At 41.4% G+C, this 20759-nt stretch overlaps 2 protein-coding genes and 2 non-coding genes across 5 annotated transcripts in view; all 4 read right to left on the bottom strand.

The window, feature by feature from the left end:
- Positions 1-44: 44 nt before the first annotated feature.
- On the bottom strand, positions 45-16242 carry uba1 (ubiquitin-like modifier activating enzyme 1). 2 transcript variants are annotated; one of them, XM_042492375.1, is made up of 26 exons: positions 16045-16242; positions 12844-12960; positions 12703-12761; positions 12417-12585; positions 11031-11165; positions 10832-10938; positions 10643-10733; positions 10395-10527; positions 10208-10305; positions 9837-9983; positions 9112-9288; positions 8722-8829; positions 8537-8617; positions 7309-7461; positions 6553-6718; positions 6233-6429; positions 5869-5933; positions 5237-5432; positions 4156-4230; positions 3874-4063; positions 3621-3706; positions 2820-2912; positions 2509-2700; positions 1496-1597; positions 1306-1406; positions 45-1217 (listed from the first exon to the last, which is right to left on the bottom strand). In XM_042492375.1, exons 2-26 carry the CDS (start codon positions 12958-12960, stop codon positions 1082-1084), a joined length of 3174 nt encoding a protein of 1057 aa, XP_042348309.1. In that variant the 5' UTR covers positions 16045-16242; the 3' UTR covers positions 45-1081. The 2 variants fall into 2 exon arrangements, with proteins under 2 accessions (XP_042348309.1, XP_042348308.1); XM_042492374.1 differs by lacking the exon at positions 16045-16242 and adding an exon at positions 14409-14649.
- LOC121947600 lies at positions 2227-2347 on the bottom strand. The gene has a single exon (XR_006106090.1). It is a non-coding gene; the product is annotated as a small nucleolar RNA U6-53/MBII-28 (small nucleolar RNA).
- Positions 4955-5072, bottom strand: LOC121947601. Its single transcript, XR_006106091.1, has one exon. It is a non-coding gene; the product is annotated as a small nucleolar RNA U6-53/MBII-28 (small nucleolar RNA).
- Positions 16243-17723: 1481 nt separating the features above from the next.
- camkvl (CaM kinase-like vesicle-associated, like) overlaps positions 17724-20759 on the bottom strand; it is a 49545-nt gene continuing 46509 nt past the window's right edge. The window contains exon 11 of the mRNA XM_042492427.1: positions 17724-19712. Within this exon, the coding sequence (XP_042348361.1) occupies positions 18234-19712 (1479 nt within the window). The 3' untranslated portion in view covers positions 17724-18233. The remainder of the gene's footprint in view (positions 19713-20759) is intronic.

Genomic DNA, 20759 nt, shown 5'->3' with positions numbered 1-20759 from the left:
CACAAACCTCATGAAAAGGTCAATTAATGCCACAAAAACCCATGTGTGTTTTTACATGTTTATTCACTATCACACTAAGTGCTCCCATTTCAAGATACATCTCATTGCCCTGCTCTTATGCTGTAATGTCATTTGGAGTTAATAAAGTAGAAAGAAGACAGTTTTATTATGATCTACAAGGTGTGCCAAAACTCTGTCCGCCCTCCCCCCACCCCAAAAAAGATAAAATAAAATAAAAATAGAAATAACAAAACACATGAAATATAAAGAGAATGAAGAGATGTCATGTGCAAGAGCCCCTCCGAAGCCACAGAGTGCTAGATGAGGTGGGTGTAGGGGCGCCTCAAGGGTTCCTATTCTGCCGACGTGAGATACTCAGATTATGTTCCAGTTAGGGGAAGCTGTTGACTCGGGTTTAGCTGTGTCTTCAGGTGCTTCTACAGTTTCAAATCTGGGGTTAAAATTACGGGCAGTGATCGTCCTGTGGGCAAAATGGATTCTCAATATGTGTTGCTATTTTTGGGATCCTTGGCTTTTATTTTAATGAGGTGCATCTTTGAAAACAAAAAAATTATGTGGGACGGGTCTACGAGGGATGTAGGAGGAAAGAGAGCAAATAGAGTGGAGGGGAGACAGTCGGCTGGATTAAAAGATCCCTCGTTTAGTGCTGAAGGCTAGTATAGAGATTGAGGATGGTTGGGACACTAGCTGGGCTATGGAGTACCAAGAGAACACTAAGGCTTAGAATTAAACTCAGCGGAGAGGTTCTGCTACTGAGAAACATCAAGAGGTCCAGTATACATGCTCCCTTCCTCCAATGACACCCCTGTTCCCACAGCCGAGCACCAACTGGGTCCCTAAAACATACAAGTATCCTTAAATCAGCTTACGGGGGCTATGTACACTCAGGCACAGGTTTACATAAACCACAGGCCTTAAAAAAACAAAACAAAAAACTGATTGATCAAATAGAGCTGACCTGGATCAACTCCACAATTCCCACCTCAACTTCAACACCCACTCCCACCCCCGTCTCCCCCCTGCAATCCCCACCCTCCTGTAGGCGGGTTCAGCGTGGAGCTCAGCGGATGGTGTATCTGACATAGGGCACTTCCACGTCTTCGTCTGACAGGTCGTTACAGCACAGCTCAAACACCAAGGCTTTCACATGCTTGCCCAGCTTCTTTTTGGAAACCTTGGTGACGATCTCCGTCATCCTACAGGACATAAAACACAATTATGACAGTGAACAAAATAAATGTGTGTCTCATGCTACAGAAGAAAACACCTGGACAAAATACTCACGGCAGGTCCAGTCTCTCTTTGAGTTTGGCAGCAGGCATGAAGAAGGAGTAGAGCATGGACACTCCCTGAGAAAGCATAGTGATCTCCAACTTATGCTCGTTCTGACAAAGGAGAGAAAATAGGGTTTGGTTAATTGCGAGCCAGAAACCACATGGTGGCAAAGTTAAGACACGAGTTAATGAGAACGTACTTTAAAGTAATCCAGGAACTGCCGGAGTGTCATCTCCTCCCCGTTGGGCTGCATCCCTGTGACCTCGAAGCGATCCCACAACGTCCAATCAATTTCATAGTACTGCAAAGACAAAGTACAGGATTGATGCCAATGATGAATGATGTCAGAAAAACATCAAACAGCGGTCAGTTATTGCTATTTGCAAAAATACATAAAGCCTAGGATAGAAGTTATTACTAGGGATGTCCCAAACACTTTTTTATTGGACCTCGATCCGGATCCAAGTAATTTTATATCACGAATCTCCTGAAATCGCTTCAATAGTTGTTTTTCTAAATGAAACAGCTGCACAGTACACACTTAGACAGCTTCTTTGAAGATTTTTAAAAATACCTGCATCCAAGCTGTTCCTTGGATCTTTTATTTATTTTATTAGCTTATTATTGGCATATACTTGTTTATATTACAGAGAGAATAAAATGACAAACCCTCCCTTTAATCTTTTTGGCCTCCTTGCTATCTTGCTGGATTTTTGTCCCTTTAAGAGTCCAGTTTTTTTTCATTCATTTGTTCATTTGTATGAAAAAACCCTGTGTGACATAAAACAAAGGATCAAATGCTCTTTAAGTTAAATGTTCCAGATCCCAATTTATAACAAAAAAAAAAGCCTTGATTGGCCCGGGATCCAATGTTTGAGATTGGACTGTGACATCCCTAGTCGTTACTAAAGAAAGAAAATGTTTTATTTTTCTCCTCAGCACACACTGATACCATCAGCGTGAGAAGGTGAGTTAAACTCACTTACACCCAGGCAGACAAAGTGCATCTGCCTGGTGTATCAGTATTAGCATGGCTGAATCATCATCGGAGCTCATAATATCTCATGACTACATCTGGCTCATGTTATAGAAATTACAATTAACATATTTAATAACTAATAGTAGTTTTTTCCCTATAGTGGGAACACATTATACATCATACAGACATATAAGCAGCTAAGTAGAAGCAGGGATCCAGGTGCAGCTGCGTACCTTGTGTGTGGGAGCAGCAATGGGCTCAGAGAAAGCAAAGAAAGGCAAGGCCAGGTTCATGAAACCATTCTTGTATGATTCCAGCTTCTTGTGTCCTTGGACAATCTTGATGAGCTCCAGGCACACCAAGCCCACCACTGCGGCCGTGGTAGTGGCGATGGCAGGAATGATCTTGCCAGCTATCAGTTTGCTCTGTATTGGATGGTGATGAGCAGCAGCACAATGAAGAAAGAAAACAAAGTTTGTCATTGTTTAAAAAGTTAAACTTGCATTATCACCCAAAGCCGGTGCCATCAAGTCTATGCCCCCACCTTGTGTCTGTCTGTGGGGGGAATGTCGTAGTTCTCTGCTCTCAGGTTGGATGCCGCTACAATGAAGTCCATGTGGAAGTTGGTGTCATCATCCTGTTAACATAAGTCGCATAACCGTCACAAAACAGAAATACACAGGGTTCCCACATAGTTCCATGGACTTATTTTCAAAACCTTTTCATGACCTTTTTGTTTTCTTGATCTATTTGCCCAGTGTTTGTCAAACATGAGATTAAGTGTCTATTCAAACATAATCCCAGCTAGCTGGCACACATGAGGGGAAAGACAAAACGTGAGGAGAAAATGAAGAAACTTATGTGACGGTTAATAAAACTTCAAATATTGACGCATAATAGACATTACGCCGACATCTTAGGAAATTCAATTTCCCATTATTTTGCATTACATGAAGGTTATCCATTAAATATTACTGTAACAATTTAATCTCACACAACAAAATTCCATCAACTGGCCCTAATGTGCCCATATTTACTCTTCTGTTTTTCTTGTTCAGCTACAAAACACAAACACAGGAGCTCTTCTTGCTGTCATAAGGTATCAATTTTCTTGATTTTAATGGTCATTGGCAAACGTTATGGTGGATTACAGCCACCAACAGGAATGGAGTTTGAATGTATGGGTGTGCATGGATGGAACGTCAGACTGAAGCATACCCTAAATTGTGGTAACAATGGAATCAAGGAGGCATCTGTTTGATTACATGAGAAATATGTCCACGCCTCAACAGCATAGTTGAGGTGATTAGAGAAAAATACGGATTAAAAAGGGATGATTGCATACCTTCTCAAAGTCAATGGCGCACAGTTTGAAGTTGGAAGACTCAGGGGAAGGCAGCTGGGCCTTCAACTCTTCCAGTCTGCTGTCATCTATAAACAATGAGATAACACGTGTCTCACAGCATACGTAATGACCTCTGACTTAAATGTACAAGCTTTTACCAAGTATAAATCATTTACAAAAACAATTTTTTTGCAAAAACAGGCTTTATGATGTTAAATGCTTTAATGTACATGCACAGATTTATGTATCTTACCAACAGAGGAATTGCTATTCTGCAGCTCCTGATCAGAGACGTGGATTTTAACCCCTGAACGAGGGGTAAAGGGTGGCACGCTGACCTCCTGCAAGATCTTGACCACACCTGCACGATCAGTGCTGCCTGGCAGGCCATATGACTGGGCAAACAGGTTGGCTGCTGCCACAATATAGTCCACATGCAGCTCCTACAGAGAGCACTTTGGTCATTACCTTGAGACTGGATAAACAAGTTCAGGTCTGCAAGTGCATAACATAAACCATAATAATAACTACTTACATTGCTAGTGCTGAATTCTAGGGCGTGAGGACATCTCTTTGGGCCAGACCAGAAGGGGGCACCAGAGGTAGTGAGCTGAAAGCCACATGTGATAAATTACTACATAAGGGTGAATACAAGGCAAAAACTGGGATTAGGAATGTACATTTTATAATGATGGCTCCGTAACATCTTGCATTATTTTTAAGAATTACATTCATTGCATTGTATGCCTTTAAAAAAAATAGACAGATATGGGAACAAGCAACAAAAGGGTGGGACTGAGGCATTGTGGTTCATGGTCAATTTTAATCTTATCCCCTACCTCTTACATTTGCGGCATCTCTGACAGAGCTAAGCTCTAAATCGAGGATTTCAATAAAAAGCAGAACATTTGTGAGACTGCTAGTTTGTTGCTGGCCAAAAGCCCTGTTCATCACACACCACTGTATAATCTGTGCAGTAGGCTGCAAGATTCCAACATGATGTGATGAATGCAGAATGAGCTGTGACTTTACCGAAATTCGTTGAGGAATGGGAGCAGTTTTCACTGCTGAATCAGCTGAATCAAACAGCAGCAGCGATTAGAGTTGTGCATTTAATCTTCTCTTTCTACAGGTACTTCACTGTTACATATGTCAACTGCTTAGAACTAAACACACTTTAATCACTCAAACATGCCACTAATATGCCTCAGAGCCACGCACAAACAACTGGGTTGTATAGTTAGCAACATTTAACAATACCCAATTATTGCTGCTCTTTGTTAAAATGAAGAGAGCAGGGTAGATTTAAAAAAAAAAAAAAAGAGATTTATATTTCTCCTCAGCCCACACTGACACCATCAGTGTGAGAAGGTGAGTTGCACTCACTTGCACAAAGGCAGAAAAGTGTCTGTCTGGTGTATCAGTATTAGCATGGCTGGATCATCATTGGAGTTCAAATCTAATGACTACATCTGAGCAGCATTTCAGAGAATAAAGGGCAAAATAACCTAAAATAAAAGACAGTTTTTTGAGTTTATATGAAAATAAGGACAGACCAGAGAGCAAGCATTTCAAGTCAACTGTGATTTTCATCATGCACTGAACCCAGTGTGTACCTGTTCTGGGGGGAAGTTGTGCAGTAGCTGGCGGATGTTGTTGCTATATTGACACTGCCAGTGGTTGCGTGCCCAGGCTACACAGTCTGCCCAGCTGTGGGGACAGTCTGTGATGAGATTTTTGTAAACAGCCTCCAGCACCTCCACAGGCTGAGCTCCGGGGAGTTTCAGAGTGCGCTCCATGAATTTAGGATCTCTGCAAGGACAAAGATCATAAACCTCATAAGCTGGTTACAAGCATATAAAAAGCTGTCACTTTCTGTTCGACTGTTGTTCACCCAGTAGGGTTGGTGTAAGAATTATTTTAAGCATTGGATTTCATTTTTCAAGGCTTTTAAAAAGTCTGCAGTATCACAAGAGCTTGTTAATGCTGAACCCTAGATTTAAGGAGACCACACTGAGCCCTTTAACAGGTTTTTAAACAGTTAAGTGGTGAGCTTTTACAGGTATTACAAAGATCACCGAGAAATTCAAGAAACACGTGACAGCATCAGCAGCTCAAACTATTCAAGTAAAGAGAAGTAATTTTGACAATCTGAATAAACCTTTGCGAGGAAAAGAGCAAGTAATCTGCATAGCTACCTGAGGTGATATCACAAGGTTACTTTTGTATGAGAGAGAAGGCAACTCACGAGAGGTACTGTATGGCATTCTCCGGTGACTGTTTGAATAGTCCCTCAAACTCATCGCGGGCCCACTGAAAAGAACACATTGTTGAGAACAGGTCAATCACACACTCAGTTCACTGAAGCAGGAATGCAGCATGTGTGTCACAGTAAAAACTGTTTTTTATGATTGAGGTAGCGTCATTATCTAGGGCTGGGAAATAATAACTGTTTCTTCATTTAATCCTATTGTGACAAAATTCTCAGAAAGACATTGATGTTGTCATGTTTGATTGAATAATTAAATACTTTTTTTTTTTAACCAAAAGCTGTCAGAGCATGACATATTTAGTAATTGTGTTTGCTACATATTTTGTGTGTGCCTACTCACCTGCAGTGTGTGTTCAATAGCATTCGGGAAGTTCTTGAGGGTACAGATGGGGATGGACTTCTCAGGTGGGTCTTGGCTGGAGCTGTATGACTCTGTGAGGAAGGGGATCACAACCTGGACGTTGCCTTTGGTACCCAGAGTCCCAGACTCCAGTAAGGGTTTGCGGTAGTACACACACCTCCGATCCATGTACATACCTACACAGAGGGCACAATCACAATGAAGAAGACGGAGCTCAAATAAAGATGGCAATCTATGTTCAACTGTCGAGATCCTACATTAGTTTTTCGAACAAGATTTGAACTTTCTGTGTCTCTTACGTGCATCAACATTGTCCAGTGCATTAGCCACTCCATCAAGGCTTTCGAAGAAGTCATCGTCATAGACTCTCTCTGTGTCAGGGCCCACCCTGTTCTGGTGACCTGTGATCTTGATTGAGGGGTTCATTTGCCTCACTGCAGCAGCTGCTGTCTCACTCTTCATTTTCTGTTACCACATACATACAAATGATATCAATAGTGATCTTTTCTTTTCACTCTGATGAAACATTAACATCAGTATTGCAACAGGCGAGCAGAAAATCAGTACAGTGGTCATATACTTGATTACTTGACTGATTTGTGGTCCACATTTGTATAATCCTTGCGTAAAAAAAGGAAGGTAGCATCGACAAAGACATTTCTTCTATTATTAAGGCCTACGGCAAAACTCCTCCAACCAAAATTTATTTTGTAACTTAACGTCACCCTTTAATAAACTGAGGCAAATAACGTCTTTTATCAATAATAGCATTACAATACCAATCTGTAGCTTGAAAGGTCACTGCATGTAATTTAGCACCACATGTAATAACCAATACTCTAATACAACAACAAAGAGCTCTTATGACCCCAGGCATTCATGACAGCCATCAGCATTATTTAGACAGAAGTACACGCAGGAGCAGTTCCTATGAACAGGAAATCCATATGCAGCGCTGCTTGGAAATACTAAATTCAGTCGATAACTGTCAAACTTATTTGCATTGTCTACTTCATATATACCAACAGACAGGGTTGAGCAAAGCTGATACTGACCGTAACATCTGATGGTCTGAAGAGGAACTGTCTGTTGAGGTTGGACTTCTCTATGGTGTCCATGTCAGTCACAATGACAACGCCGTCCCCACTTGCCAGTCCAATCATGGCAAAGTTTTTCAACAGCTCGCAGCCAATGGCACCGGCTCCAACCTGGAATGATAAAACCCCTGCTGATGAGCAAAGCAGTCTCAAAAGTTTTACTGTATGTTCTATTGTAAGACACTATTAACAAGGGTTTCTTTGGATTTTTCTGAGACAAAGGTGGCAAAGGACGGAAACTACATGGCATGCGCCGCATACACAGTTTGTGAGCACACCTTGGTATTAGGTGCTTTATAAAAATAACATGGGGTTGTGTTTTCTACAGTGAATGCACAGCACCCAGTCAGCTGTGTTCAAAAGCCAGCTACAGCTTTGGGTTATGCTGGGTCAAAGCCACATGCTCTGTTTCCTGTGCTGACTGTTGAATATGAGAAAGAATACAGACAGAATTTAATTCATTGCTATTGTATAAGCAACATATTTGGGAGAAATATGCCACAGCCAGATACAGAACAATACAAAGACAGGTTTATTTATTCAAAATCAAAACAAAAAGAGTATACATGCTACTTCTATTATTATTTTCAATTATTATTATCATTATTATTGAAAAATATTCAACCCGCCCCCTGGCATCTGCGGCAGTTTTATTGCCAAGGCTTCATTACATTTTGGATTGGTTAAATCATTGAAACAGGGATTTCTGATTTCTAAAAATCATCTGTCAAGTACTGGCACTCAAAGTAGGCTATCAAGGTTGGATATCCGTCCCTTTTTACTTCTGGAACTTAAGCTAACCCATCATGTAATGTGAGCATACTTTGTATAAACTCATCGAAGCACTTGCTGATAAAACGCACAATAATTTTGGCGTCTACAAAAAAGCCTTTGCATTTTTGTTGAATTTTAAACCAAGGAAGCAGCCAATAATACAAAAGGTTCTGAGATAGGCAGGGAAAGCCTTGTACTTCACAAACACCATCCATTTACAGTGCTTAGTAGAGAAAAAAGCACTATACAATAAAGACAGAGCATGCCAGCAGTGCACCAGGTCAAAAATATTTAAATGTGGCGATGTCAGAGAAAGGCGACTGTAGAATATCACCAGACTTATCATTTAAATCTCCCTTAGCAACAGAAAGCCAGAAGAGGTGTTTGGAGAGTTTTCCATTGGCTGACTCACCAGGAAGTAGCGTTGTTTGGCAAGCATATCCTGCAGTTTGGTGCCAAACACTGCAATCTGCCCATCGTATCGACAGTTCCTCTGGGAGAAAAACACAGAGACAGAAAAATAGGTTTAACACCATCATTTATCATTATCATGGATAAATCCTCAGTATTAGAATATCATATGGTCTGAACACGTACAGGGGCGCACTCTTCCTCTGTGAGCTCGACACCTTCCTCTTCAGACAGGCACTCCAGGGCATCAAAGTACAGCCACTGCATTATGGGCATAAATTTTCCTGTGCAGGCCTAAAAGAACAACAACATTGTAAGAAAATGTAAAGAAGTACTTATGATAAATAACACTGATTAGGTTTGAACAGGTTGGAAGCATAGAACATGTCCAAACATGAAAAATCACTGATAACAGTAAAACCACACCACAATAACACTGATAGCCTGTTTCTTTCACTTACAAAGCACTATACTAAAAGAGGACTGGAAGCATGATTCAAAATGCAAAAAAACACAACAGTATGTTGATAACGTAGGTTTGAATCCACCTCAATGTGGACACAATGTCCCACTGACCTTCATCACTTCCTGTGCAGCCAGACCTCCAATGAAGGCATTGACAGGGGCCAGGTCACCAGCAGCAACAAAAGACAGCTTTTTGATAAGATCTTCATCCAACTGCTCCACTTTGGCTGACCCCGTCTGGGCAGAGTTCACCTCTTTGGCTAACGCTAACAGTTCTTCACCATCAGCCTGGAATATACACAGCTCAGCACGTTAAAACATGTTACAAAATGTTAAAGAAAACTCACTTACTCTAATTGAATTTAAGTTTTGCCACGCAGTGCTGCACAATTATTCAAGTTTTAATCCTACAGTGATTTGTGGTTTTTTTGCATGTAATAATAGAGGCTTAATTATGTTATAATGACTTAAAACGTTCCCAGTAATACAACTAGTCGTTTTTTTCCCCTGAACTTTATTGTGCAAAAAAGGTGAGACCAATACGTGCAAAACAATACAAAACATAGTGAAGGACAGTAAGAAATTAGTGCAATAATCAGTAAAGTTAATACTGGGTTTTGGTTGTTGGTGTAATTAGTATTATAGTTAATGCTGTTATTCTAGCCCCTCCCTTCTGAGGCTCAGCTACATCACTAGTCTTATTTGACAGTTATTATACATATTAAAGGCCATTTTCAAACCATGGACCAAAAAGTGGGGTTTATCGATAATTATTAAATCCAGTTACAGAGACTACAAGCCACTGTGTTATTTATAATAACATGAGTAAGACTGACCTGGTTCCAAGGTGCAGGAAGGTGGTTGTGTTTCTTCTGGAAGGCGTGGATAGCCTGGAAGCCCACGTGCAGCTGTCCTGGACGGTCGAACTTGGCAAAGTCTGTCAGCATGAACTCTGGCTCAGCCATGGAGGAAGAGATGGATTTCTGCATAGGGAAGGCAAAAAGATGGCGAGGTTGGACTTGAACATTTTCCACTGGTGACAGCATTAGTAGATAATGTGGTGGCATCAGTATTGGTATGAGATTAGACATCGTTTTGCTGATCAGTGGCAATAATGATGAAAATAAGATTTTAATTTTTTTAATATAATATATTCACTGTTATATCACCAGGACATAACTCGGTGTGGAAAATGACAGCCACTTACAAAAGCAACCTTCTTGGGCATCTTGACCTGGGAGACAATTCCTCCTCTTATATAATCTGTAAAGCCAGTTGTCTCACAGATGCTGAAGGTGTAGGGACCTGAACAGAGAAGAAGCCATGTCTATTTGTAACAGTTATATCCAGGCTAATCAAAACCAGTCTTTTTCTTAAAACAAAACATGTCTTACCCAGAACTTTAATTTCCACTGGCTTGCAGCCATTGAGCTCTGTCATTCCCTGAACCTCTGTGAAGGTTACAAAGTCTCCGCTCTCAAAGCCATGACGAGCCTCATCCAGACATGTCACAACCCCTGGATTGTCCTGGAGACAGTGAGCAACATTTTATATCACAATTAAAGCTGTCTTAAAGCTTGTTTTTTGTTCTAACAGCAGCAATTGGTTAGAAAATCATTTTTGGCCAGATTTAAAGACTAACCTTGGTGATCATGGAAATCATGGCACTCAGCGGCTGCTCTCCATTGGTGTCATATACTATCATCTCCTCCCCAAAGTCACAGAAAAGCTGCCTACAAAACACATCAAGTGAAAATGGACATAAGACACTGAAAGACAAGTGTACACTCCATTTGAAAGGTAAAAATATGCAAGAAGGGTCAGATCTTACCCAAAGAGACCGCGAGTGTCTGCGACGATCAGCTTGATTCCTTTGCTGTGGCAGAACTCTCCCACCTGCTGCTGCTCTTCCAGAGTGGAGTTGGTCAGCACTACCACCTAGGTTGCAAAAAAAGCAAATTCAAACACCATTTTTTTTTTTTTACCCTGACTGACTGCTGACATGACACTAGCTTCTACCCAATTTATACCTGGAACTTGGTCAGGTAGTCTTCAGTGAGTGTTCCGGTGTAGGCGGTCACAGGAACGTAGTTGTTAAGTTCAGCCAGACGGGACTGACTCACTTCTGCTCTGTTCTTCCCCAGGTCCTCCTCCCGAAGGTAAAACTGACCACACAGTAATATATAAAATGTCAGGGAAGGACTGATACTAAGACAATCATGCAGTAAGTGCCACATAGGGAGAATAGAGACCATGTTCACACGAAGACACATACATCTAAAAATGATGTTTACAAGCGACTTCTGTCCATAATAAAGTTAAATCATTTTGAAAGGGTTTTCCAACAACACTGAAATACCAAAAATCTTTGGTAAACACAATTCACAATTCAGTCATTCGACTTCTTCGCTGCAGTTTAAACTTCTGTTCTGGTACCTCCTTATCTACGTAATGATTTCTTTAGTGCTTTAATACAGTCAAATACACAGTAAGAAACTGGTTCTACTGACATTCAAAATAAGCAATCAGAGAGAGTTGAAGGTGACAGGTGGCTTTCTCACAAATTTGTTGAACCACTCCCAAACATGTCTGTGCAGGAAATGTTTTTTTTTCATCTGTTTCCACACGTAAAAAAAATCAAATAAATTAACATTGGCTTAGTGTTGAAGAAAGCCCAAATCAGAGAAGAGATGTCTTTTCTGAATGTAGCCAAGTGTGGAATGGACATGGCTTGGGATTCAGTTATTGGTTCACAAAAATGAACATAGGATATTCAATTCAGCTTGAATGAGAAAGGAAACTGGGGCAAATGCCAGCAGCTGAAATAGAAATGTCTGACGGCCCAACGTTAAAATCAGACTGGGTGATTACAGATACAGCTTACATATCCAATCATACACTTCTAGGGTTGCAAAAGAGGTCTCTGCTGAGCCTGCTGACTGAACAACTGAGCAGTCCACTCACACTTTTATCTGTCTAGCCTGAAATAGACACATCAGAATTCAGGGTTGCAGACTGATAGACCTAAACAATCTCTCCACTATAATGATGTCCTAAAACAGCTTTAGCTCTACTATGATTGTGACCCAGGGAGAGGCCACCCACTGATAAATCTGGGTCAGCCCATGGCTAGCGAGGGTGGGGGTTGGCTGCACTACTCTTTTTGGATGGCAACAATACTCCACAACAAGTAAGTCATAACAGATAAGAGCCACAATGCACTTTGGAATCAGTCTCAAAGACTATGGCATACCAGATGAACCTCCAATAAACTACAATGGCTGACTGAACTAATGTGTGCCTGGCTGAATAAAATTTTTAAAAAAAAAAGAAAAAAAAGAAAAGAAAAGGAAAAAAAAAAAGAACACTTTCCTTACTATTGAAAAATGGGAATATCTGTGCAATCTTCCACAAACCTGAGAGGAGAGGTCTCTCCATTCTGCAACTCCTTGGTCATGCACAGTGACACTTCTTACTCCTCCCAGGATAACGTTCTTGGCAATCTCCACTCCAAGACCTCTCATACCAGAGATCAGGACATTGGAGTTCTGCATGCGCTTCATAGCTTCATGGCCCAACACGTAACTACAGAAGAAGATGAAGAACCATCAGCACAACTATGCTTTTTCTGAAAAAAACATAAATCCTCACTTTGTCCATTTTCTTCCAATAGGACAAAATGTCCATATAGATTAGACTTACAGTTGTCTGGAGTACAGGCCTTCATCAATCTCAGCATCATTGCCATTTTTAGCCATGCCCTGGGGTGAAACAAAGCGGGGTCCGGGTAAGTATATGTCACAAGTTTTACCAAAGGCATATAGTGTTTGTGTTAGAACTTACGTTGGCAGGTGTGTGGGACAGATCAGTTCTGACAGAGTTAGAGGAGGAGCAGTGGGATCCCGTCTTCGTCTCTGTTCCTGACAAGCGACGCTTCTTGGACAGCGGCGAGCTGGACATCTGTGCATCAATACACACTATTAAAGACTATCATAAGAGGTACAACAAGCTTAGTAATTTGGGCATTTAACATTTCACCTAAAGAAGTTTCTTCCAATTGAGTTATAATGGATAATATATCAGCAATTTAAGTTTGACAGCTTTTATGACCAAGTAGATCAAAACAAGGCAGCCCAGTGTCCATGTGTTTACAGTTCATTAACATTTTTAATAAAAGTATGGCTTTAAATTAATTTTCAAATGAATGGAAAAATATAACTTAATGCTACAGTGCCATTATTTTGAGTGTCCAGGCTAAATGCTACCCAATCCCCTTCATGTTGAAGAGAGGATTTCTAGTCTAGGGAGCAGCTGGGCTGGCTGCAGGCCAAACACAAATCTGCTAGAAAACGAACTGAGCCTGGGAAGAGACATGAATAGCAGCATTATCAGTTCTTTTCATGCTCAGAGACAGGGCTGGCTTGTTTATGTACTTCTATTGTTCATTATACCGGTATTTAAGGACCGCCAACATCGTTTCAACAAAAAGAGCTGAATCATTAAAACTTCACTGCGGTAAAGTGAGCAACACCTCGCGGTGGCCTGCAGGTGTGGACACAAGGACCATGTACAATGCCGTTGAAATTATTGTCGGTATGAAGACAAAAGGCGGCGGTAGCAACACATATTTTTTTTTTTAGAAATGACATCCAAGTAAGGGACATAAACCCAGTCACTTCGGGAAGTAAAACAGGCCGCACTATCTCGAGCACATTCCCACCGCGGGAGAGCATAATCAGCCGTTATTTCCGCATCCAATGCAGCTAAACTTACCTGCGTCCAAAAAGTCAAATGTAACCTTTTATAAACATCCCCACAATTTAAAATAATAAAGAGAGTTGCTGAAACATATAGCAATTAAGTAGCTAAAACGGCCGTTGTTCGTCAAAACTAAAATGAAGGCATCCGGCATGATACAGCAAAGCACTGAGGTTAATGCTGTTTCCGTAGGTGCCATGTACAATCATACATTGCTGGTAACCAACAATTTTAGGCTTTAAACGACTAAGAAAAGGTACACCAGATATCGGTTAACAACACCAAGAGAGAACCGATTAAGGACGTTGCGTGCCACTAATCAGTTAAGTGATTTGGCAAAGTGGAGAGTCGGAACATTAATAAGTTAGAGGCAAGAAAACACCAGCCTATCCATTAGCAGCTCGGCCTAGGCCTACATTTCCCCCAGTGCGGATCACAACTTTACAAGCTAGCAGCTGCAGCTATATGCAAGCTGCCCGCAAAAGACAGCGACGGGTTGATTTTGACAACCACAGCTTCTACATTGATATGATTTAACGTTTCAACACCCAACAAACACAAACATCCAACTTTATCGCTCAATGTAAGAAATTTTTGCAAATGAAAGGCTAGCCATTACACTCGTGCTCCATTGATTTGTCTTTTCTTACCAATAATCCTTCTCGGTCCCTTCCCAATGCGAACCCGCTCCTCTCCTGCAGTATCTAGATGTCAGTAGTAACGACGGTTGTTAATTCGACGATTTGTACAAGGAAAAGAAACGCGATGCGGGGTTAGGATGGTCTGCACTATATTGTCGAGTCACTATGTCGTTGTGCTGAGAGTCTCTTCTATGTAATTGCGTTGCTGGCTTTGCGACTGCAGACGGGAACAAAACCAAAATGGCAGATGGGGAGAAAGGGGCGGAGGACCTGTGACGCATGGGCTGAAATATTCAACAGGAAAGGGTGGCCGTGAGCACGCTGCTCAGCCAGCAGCTCAGCTCATTGGCTGCTAAACATAAGCCAACGCGCATTCATCCCGCCTCTGCAACCTGGAGATGCATGCCATGTATAATACTGTACAATGAACTGCAAGACCACCAATTATGGAAGAACCAAATGCAATTCTTCTAAAAACGCGCACATGTGCAAGAAAGCATAGATTCAAGCGCGGACTATTTTGTGATATTTTCCACGTAAAGACTCGTCTATCGGTGTTGAATGAAATCCAACATTAACAGCATCTTTGTTTCAGTGACAGGTTAGCTTCTCGTTGTAGACTGCATACACAAAACTTACACAAGACGTGCTACAATGCATCATTACAGGATAACCAGATAAGATACTTTCTAACTGCAACATCAATTATTGTATTTTTTTTTTTTTTTTTTAGATATTACCCTTTTCCCAAATTCAATAAAACGCATCACCAGTCAAATCTGACGGTGCTCCAAAGATAACAACATTAAGTCGGCTACTTGCTAGCACTTGCTGTGGAGATGCTGAGCGTCTGGGCCCTCAGTCACATTGAGGTTAGGGGTGAGCATTCCTTGCAGAGGAGGAGTATTGGGGGAGGGGGTGCCTGGCAAATGACAAAGGCCCAGGAAAAGAGTGGGCCGCTTATTCACGGGTACACATGTCGAGGAGATACCCATTCTCATCTCCTTACTGCGAAAAGATAAATACACTATTTTGCACCATTCTATCGGAGTTGAATAGTGTGATTAATGTCACGTTATCACGCTTTCCAACTTGGCATGCTAGAAAGAGACTCTTACCAATACAACGTTACTGTGGAAACATCGATTGTCGTCCTATCGCAACGTTAACCACAATACATCTTTCCACATGAAACACTGACAGTATGCAAACGGTACGTGATGCAAGTTAGCTAGTGTGTGCCTCTGAACATTGCGTCCATCTAATGTTTGTAGCCAATTAGCTTTCCAGCTACCGTTATTCATCACAGAACATCAATTAACACAGCATTCCCGTGCAAATTAAACCTGCGAACTCCAATTTAGCGTTAACGGTTACGTGCCAGTGGCTTGTTAGCGACGGTTAGCCGAGACGACCAGCTGAAATGTTTCAGATAGCCGAAAGCAACCAACGATAACGACTACCAAAAACGCAGATCAAACGACTGCGTAGTTGTTAGCTTGTGTGCAGCTAGCTTTAAAGCTATCTAGCCACCCAACGACTTTTTCCTACTTGTGCCGCTACGTTAGCTAACTAGCTAACGTTAGCCAACTAGCTGGGGCTAACACTACCAAGACGAGAGCTTACACAAGTGTGCAGAACTTACCACATCCGATATTACTCGGCCTGATCTGTAGTATTAAAATCGGCTTGAATTTAAGCAAGAAAACCTAACAAACAATGTGACAATTTAACACTGTCGCTGATTGCAAACTGAAAAGTGTGTCAGGGTGGCGGGCTCTGTGTGAGTTTTTCCGCTGGACGGTTGCCTGCCCGGCTGTTCCAGAACCGTTTCCCCTCACTCTATTTCAGTTGAAAGCAAAGCAAAGCAGCAACATGTGCACGTTACAGACACAACCATCATTGCCGCCCAGAGGGTCCACTTAAAAGTACATCCAATTGATTTATCCCAAATATATATTATTCTCCCTCCTAAATGTTCAACGACATCAACTAGAGGGTAAGCTCTGCTGAAATCCACACTAATACATAGTTTTATCGTGTATTTACCGTTAACGAGTACTTATTCCTCCCATACCTTCACAAGTATGGACTAATCCGAAATTCACGCAGGGCCAGATGGGAGTTGTAGGCATGGGGTGATAAAACCACTGTGAAATCATTGGAGATATATATATATATAAAGATATGGGATATATATATATATATATATATGTGTGTGTGTGTGTGTGTGTGTGTGTGTGTGTGTGTGTATTTGTGTGTTGAATTTGAACCCTGAGCAAATAGGTGCGATTTCTTTCAAAAACATGGGAAAAGGGCAATGAGCAATTTGAATAAAATTATTATTAATATTTATTATTATTGAAATGTAAAGGGGAAAAGGCAAAAACTGTATTTGTAATTATTAATTACATATTCACAATTGTGTTAGAGAATTATTATGTCTTTTAAAACACTTCTCCAGGTCAATTCCTTTTTTTTCTAACTTTCTTTTTAAATTTTTTTCTAATTTTCACATAATTTTATTGTACTTTTTACTAATTTCTTGATCATTTTTGGGTCATTTCTTTTTCATTGCTCATTGCCATCTTTCCATGTTTTTGAACAAAATCAACCCAACTTGCCCAGGTTTTAACAAATTAAGTAATGAACAACTCGTGACCAAGTTTTTCTTTTTTACTTTTATTGAAAGACTTGCAAACAGAGTACAGTTTACATAGGGACAGAATAGTGGATGTCTTGACTGTTTAGGAGAAAAGCACAGAACCTGATATTACATAGATCCAAAAGCAGAATGAACTTCAGAAAGATTTTTTTTACATGATAACATGATAAAAAGGAGCAGATAAAGACAGTACTGTCCAATTAACAGTACCTTGAGGATGTGTCGACAACACTGGAAAAAGAATGAAAACAAACTTTCTGGGCAAAACTTTTGGAGAACTTTGAAAAAATAAGAGGAGATGTGTTTGTTTGTTTTTGTGTGTGCATGTGTGTGTGTGTGCGCGAGCGTGTGTTATTGCGAAGCCTTTACACAATATCTTGCATCTCGAGCTTTAACCCTAGCTCTCCCATAGTTGTGGAGCGACTCACAAGACTCTGAGTGACAGTTCAAGTTTGAATACACTACATAATAAAACAAATCTCAATCTCCATCAGCCAGTGGAAAGGCTTAATCCATTCATTTTCACAATTATCTGTACAACTCTGTGACTGCAAGCTTGTAATTTTGCAGCCTCGCTATAAAATAAATAGCTACATAAATAAAAAGGAATGAAAAATAGTGAAATAGGATGAGCTGATTTGAAAAAAAACTAACATGTCAGTTTGGATATTAAGAAGTTTACAACATGGAAGTAGAGCGAGAATTGGGAACCAAAGTTCTTTGTATGTATTTACAGTTTTTGGGGAATAATCCAAATCATAACACTTCCTCACTGTTAGCTCTCCCAATTAGCTGAGAATTTTACCACTCTTTTCTTATTTGTGCAGATTCATAATTTGCAAACAGCGCTTGGATTCCAGTAACAGGAGGCTGTGTGGTTAGCATTCAATCTGGATTTGAAATGGAAAAACAAACTTTTGTGCTCTTTCTCTTTGCAGCTGTCAAACATAGAGATACAGAAGACTACTCCCCCTACACTCCACTTATGAGAGTATTTGAATGCCATCAGGAGTTTTCTCTATAATCAGTATTCTCAATATGAACAATCAAACAACACTGCATGGTTACTGTGTTTATGAGGAGTAAGTGGGTAATGCTTCTGGGTGAGTCTTTAAGCCTTCAAATGTATAAATCCAATGGGCCAGGTGTTTGTATCACGGACACCTGCTTCATAGCCCCCTGCCCATCCCAGCTCTGGGGGACTGGCTGGTACGGGCAGCATCCCTCTGTCCATCTGTGTCTTCCTGCTCTCCCGCAGCCTGGGGTGAAGATTGCGTGGGTGGGGAGGGTGGTGGATAGGAGGGAGGAGGGATACTAAGGCGAGGGAGAGATGGCAGCACAGGCCTGGGAGAGGTCGGAAGAGGCGGAGGAGTGGCTGAGGTTGCAGTCATGGGGTGTTGTGAGGAGCGTGCACGAGAGGCAGCAGGTGAGGCGTGTGTGCTCCTGGCACGTGGTGCATCAGCGGGGCAGTCGCTGATTTGTTCTAGCAGCGAGGGCATGTCTCCTTCAATCTTCTCCAGCACGGCGGCCATTTGCTTTTCGATCTGCTCGATCACACTGTCCATTTGCCAGTCGCTTGTAGTGCTGCTTCCGCCTGCTGTATGTGGTAGCCCGGTCCCGTACATCCCTACCCCTCCTCCACTTGTATACAGGGTACTGTATGGACTCCCATAGCTCCCTGCCATCCCCATCCCTACAGTCCCAACTTCTGGGTTGTATGGCGTGGCGTGACGGCCCAAACTAGCAGAGCTGCCTACTGCATAACAACCCTGTCCTGTTGCAGGACCTGGCCTCGCTATGCTAAACTCAGCGCTGTATCTGTCTGTCGTCCTGGCATTTCTATCCCTTCTGCCCATGGGGCTAGCATCACCCCTTAACCTAACTCCCAATCCGACGTCCACCCCAGCTCCAGGTCCCATTGCTGGAGCAACTGCCACTGACCTCTCTGCCACTGCCTCAGGTACTTGTGTCTGACACCAGCTTCCATCACTCTCATCTTTCTGTGTGGCGGGTCTCTTCTCAGGTGAGGCTGTTGCCACAGCAGAGGCTGTGGGTGAAGGGCCATGGAGAGTTGCAGCCATCTTACGTTTGCTGCTTGGATCAGGGGAGGTGGAGATGTGCTTTTTGTCAAGGTTAGCGCCTGAGGAACCATCCAACAGCTTTGAGGGGTCACACGTCATCACAGGGGTCGGTTTGGATTCGGGAACAACTTTATTTTGACCCAAGTTGGCAGCCATTTTTCTGGTTCCATCACCTGCTGCTTTCTTTGTACCAACCTTATCAGGCTCCTCCTGTGCCAGTTTTGGGGCTGCATTTGATTGACAGAGAGGCTCCTGGATATCTGATGGGGAAGTTTCCACTGACGGGCCCATGCTCGGCTTTACCTCATCCTGTTTATCTCTGACCTTACTCCTGCCCTCATCCTGATCCATACCCACCGGTGTATTTTCAACAGTAACTTCTAAAGACACACTGCTCGATGTCACCCCTCCATCACTTGTCCCCTTGTCTCCCTCATCACTTGTCCCCTGGGACACCCCCCCCTCACCGTCTCCTGCCTCCTCACTGCCCTGAGCCTCGGCTGAACTGTCAATCAGTGCCTCTGAATTCTTCAATCGCTGCATGAAGGTGGTGACACGGATTGCTTTCTGCAAAACAGACAAAGGCAAAGAAAAAAGGAGAAAAGGATAGCCGCGTAAAGAGAATTAGATTCACAGTATGTTGGGTTTTTGTCATTAACACCAATATTGACTTGTTTCCCTAAAAGAAAAGAAAAAAACAATTATTCTATAGTGGCAAAGCATATTAAATAAGCTTTTAAGACAAGCATTTGACAAAAAGCCTGTCACGGCACCATGATTTAGCATCATCATACTAAGCGCTGAGATGTGAGTAGTGTGATGTGAGATTGGTGCCGTGTTGTTTACTTCCAGGAGGCTGTGACATATTAGACCCTGGTTTACATCAATCTCAAGACTCACTCTCTCCAAGCCACTCCTTGACAGCTTGTTGTCTGGAAAAGGTAAGTCAGTCTTAATCTTCTCCTTTACTAGAACAACCATCTGACTGTTTTCCAAACATGCTGTAAAATCTGACAAATTGATCTTACTTTAAATAATCTTGGAAACCAATTGCCTTGAAAAAGGAAAGTTAATATAACTTTAAATCTTAATTTATGTTTACTTCATAACTAAGTGTTAAGTTTACTTAAAATTTAGTTGTATTTAATTAATTTTGTGAAATTGTTGCATCTCAAAAATGACAAGTGAGATTAACTTATTCTCTCTTAGTGTTAGCAACTTCAGTAAACCAGGTTAGTCAGACTTAACTTGATCATCACAAAGGAGTATGTGCCAATGATGAAGCCAGGAGATCTGTGAGTTATGTTTTCTTAACATGTTTAAGAAAATGGAAACATGACTGAATAGTTTGCAACCAGCAGATTACAGATATATAGCCTAAACTTAGACAGATTTATTCAATTAAACTTGTCATTTTTAAGTAGCAAAAAAATCACAAAATTAAGTAAATATTGAGAAGAGAATTTCAAGTAAACTTAACAATTACATTTAAAGTAAAGACAAATTAAAATGTAATATTTAAATTTACTTACATTTTTCAAAGCAACCTGTTTCCTAGATTTTTTAAAATGAAATCAACTTGTCGGATTTTACAGTGCACAAAAGGAGTCAGGG

This window comes from Plectropomus leopardus, chromosome 8 (genome assembly GCF_008729295.1).
Source record: "Plectropomus leopardus isolate mb chromosome 8, YSFRI_Pleo_2.0, whole genome shotgun sequence".
Classification (NCBI taxonomy): domain Eukaryota; kingdom Metazoa; phylum Chordata; class Actinopteri; order Perciformes; family Serranidae; genus Plectropomus; species Plectropomus leopardus.
This window is presented reverse-complemented; position numbering and strand designations above follow the sequence as displayed.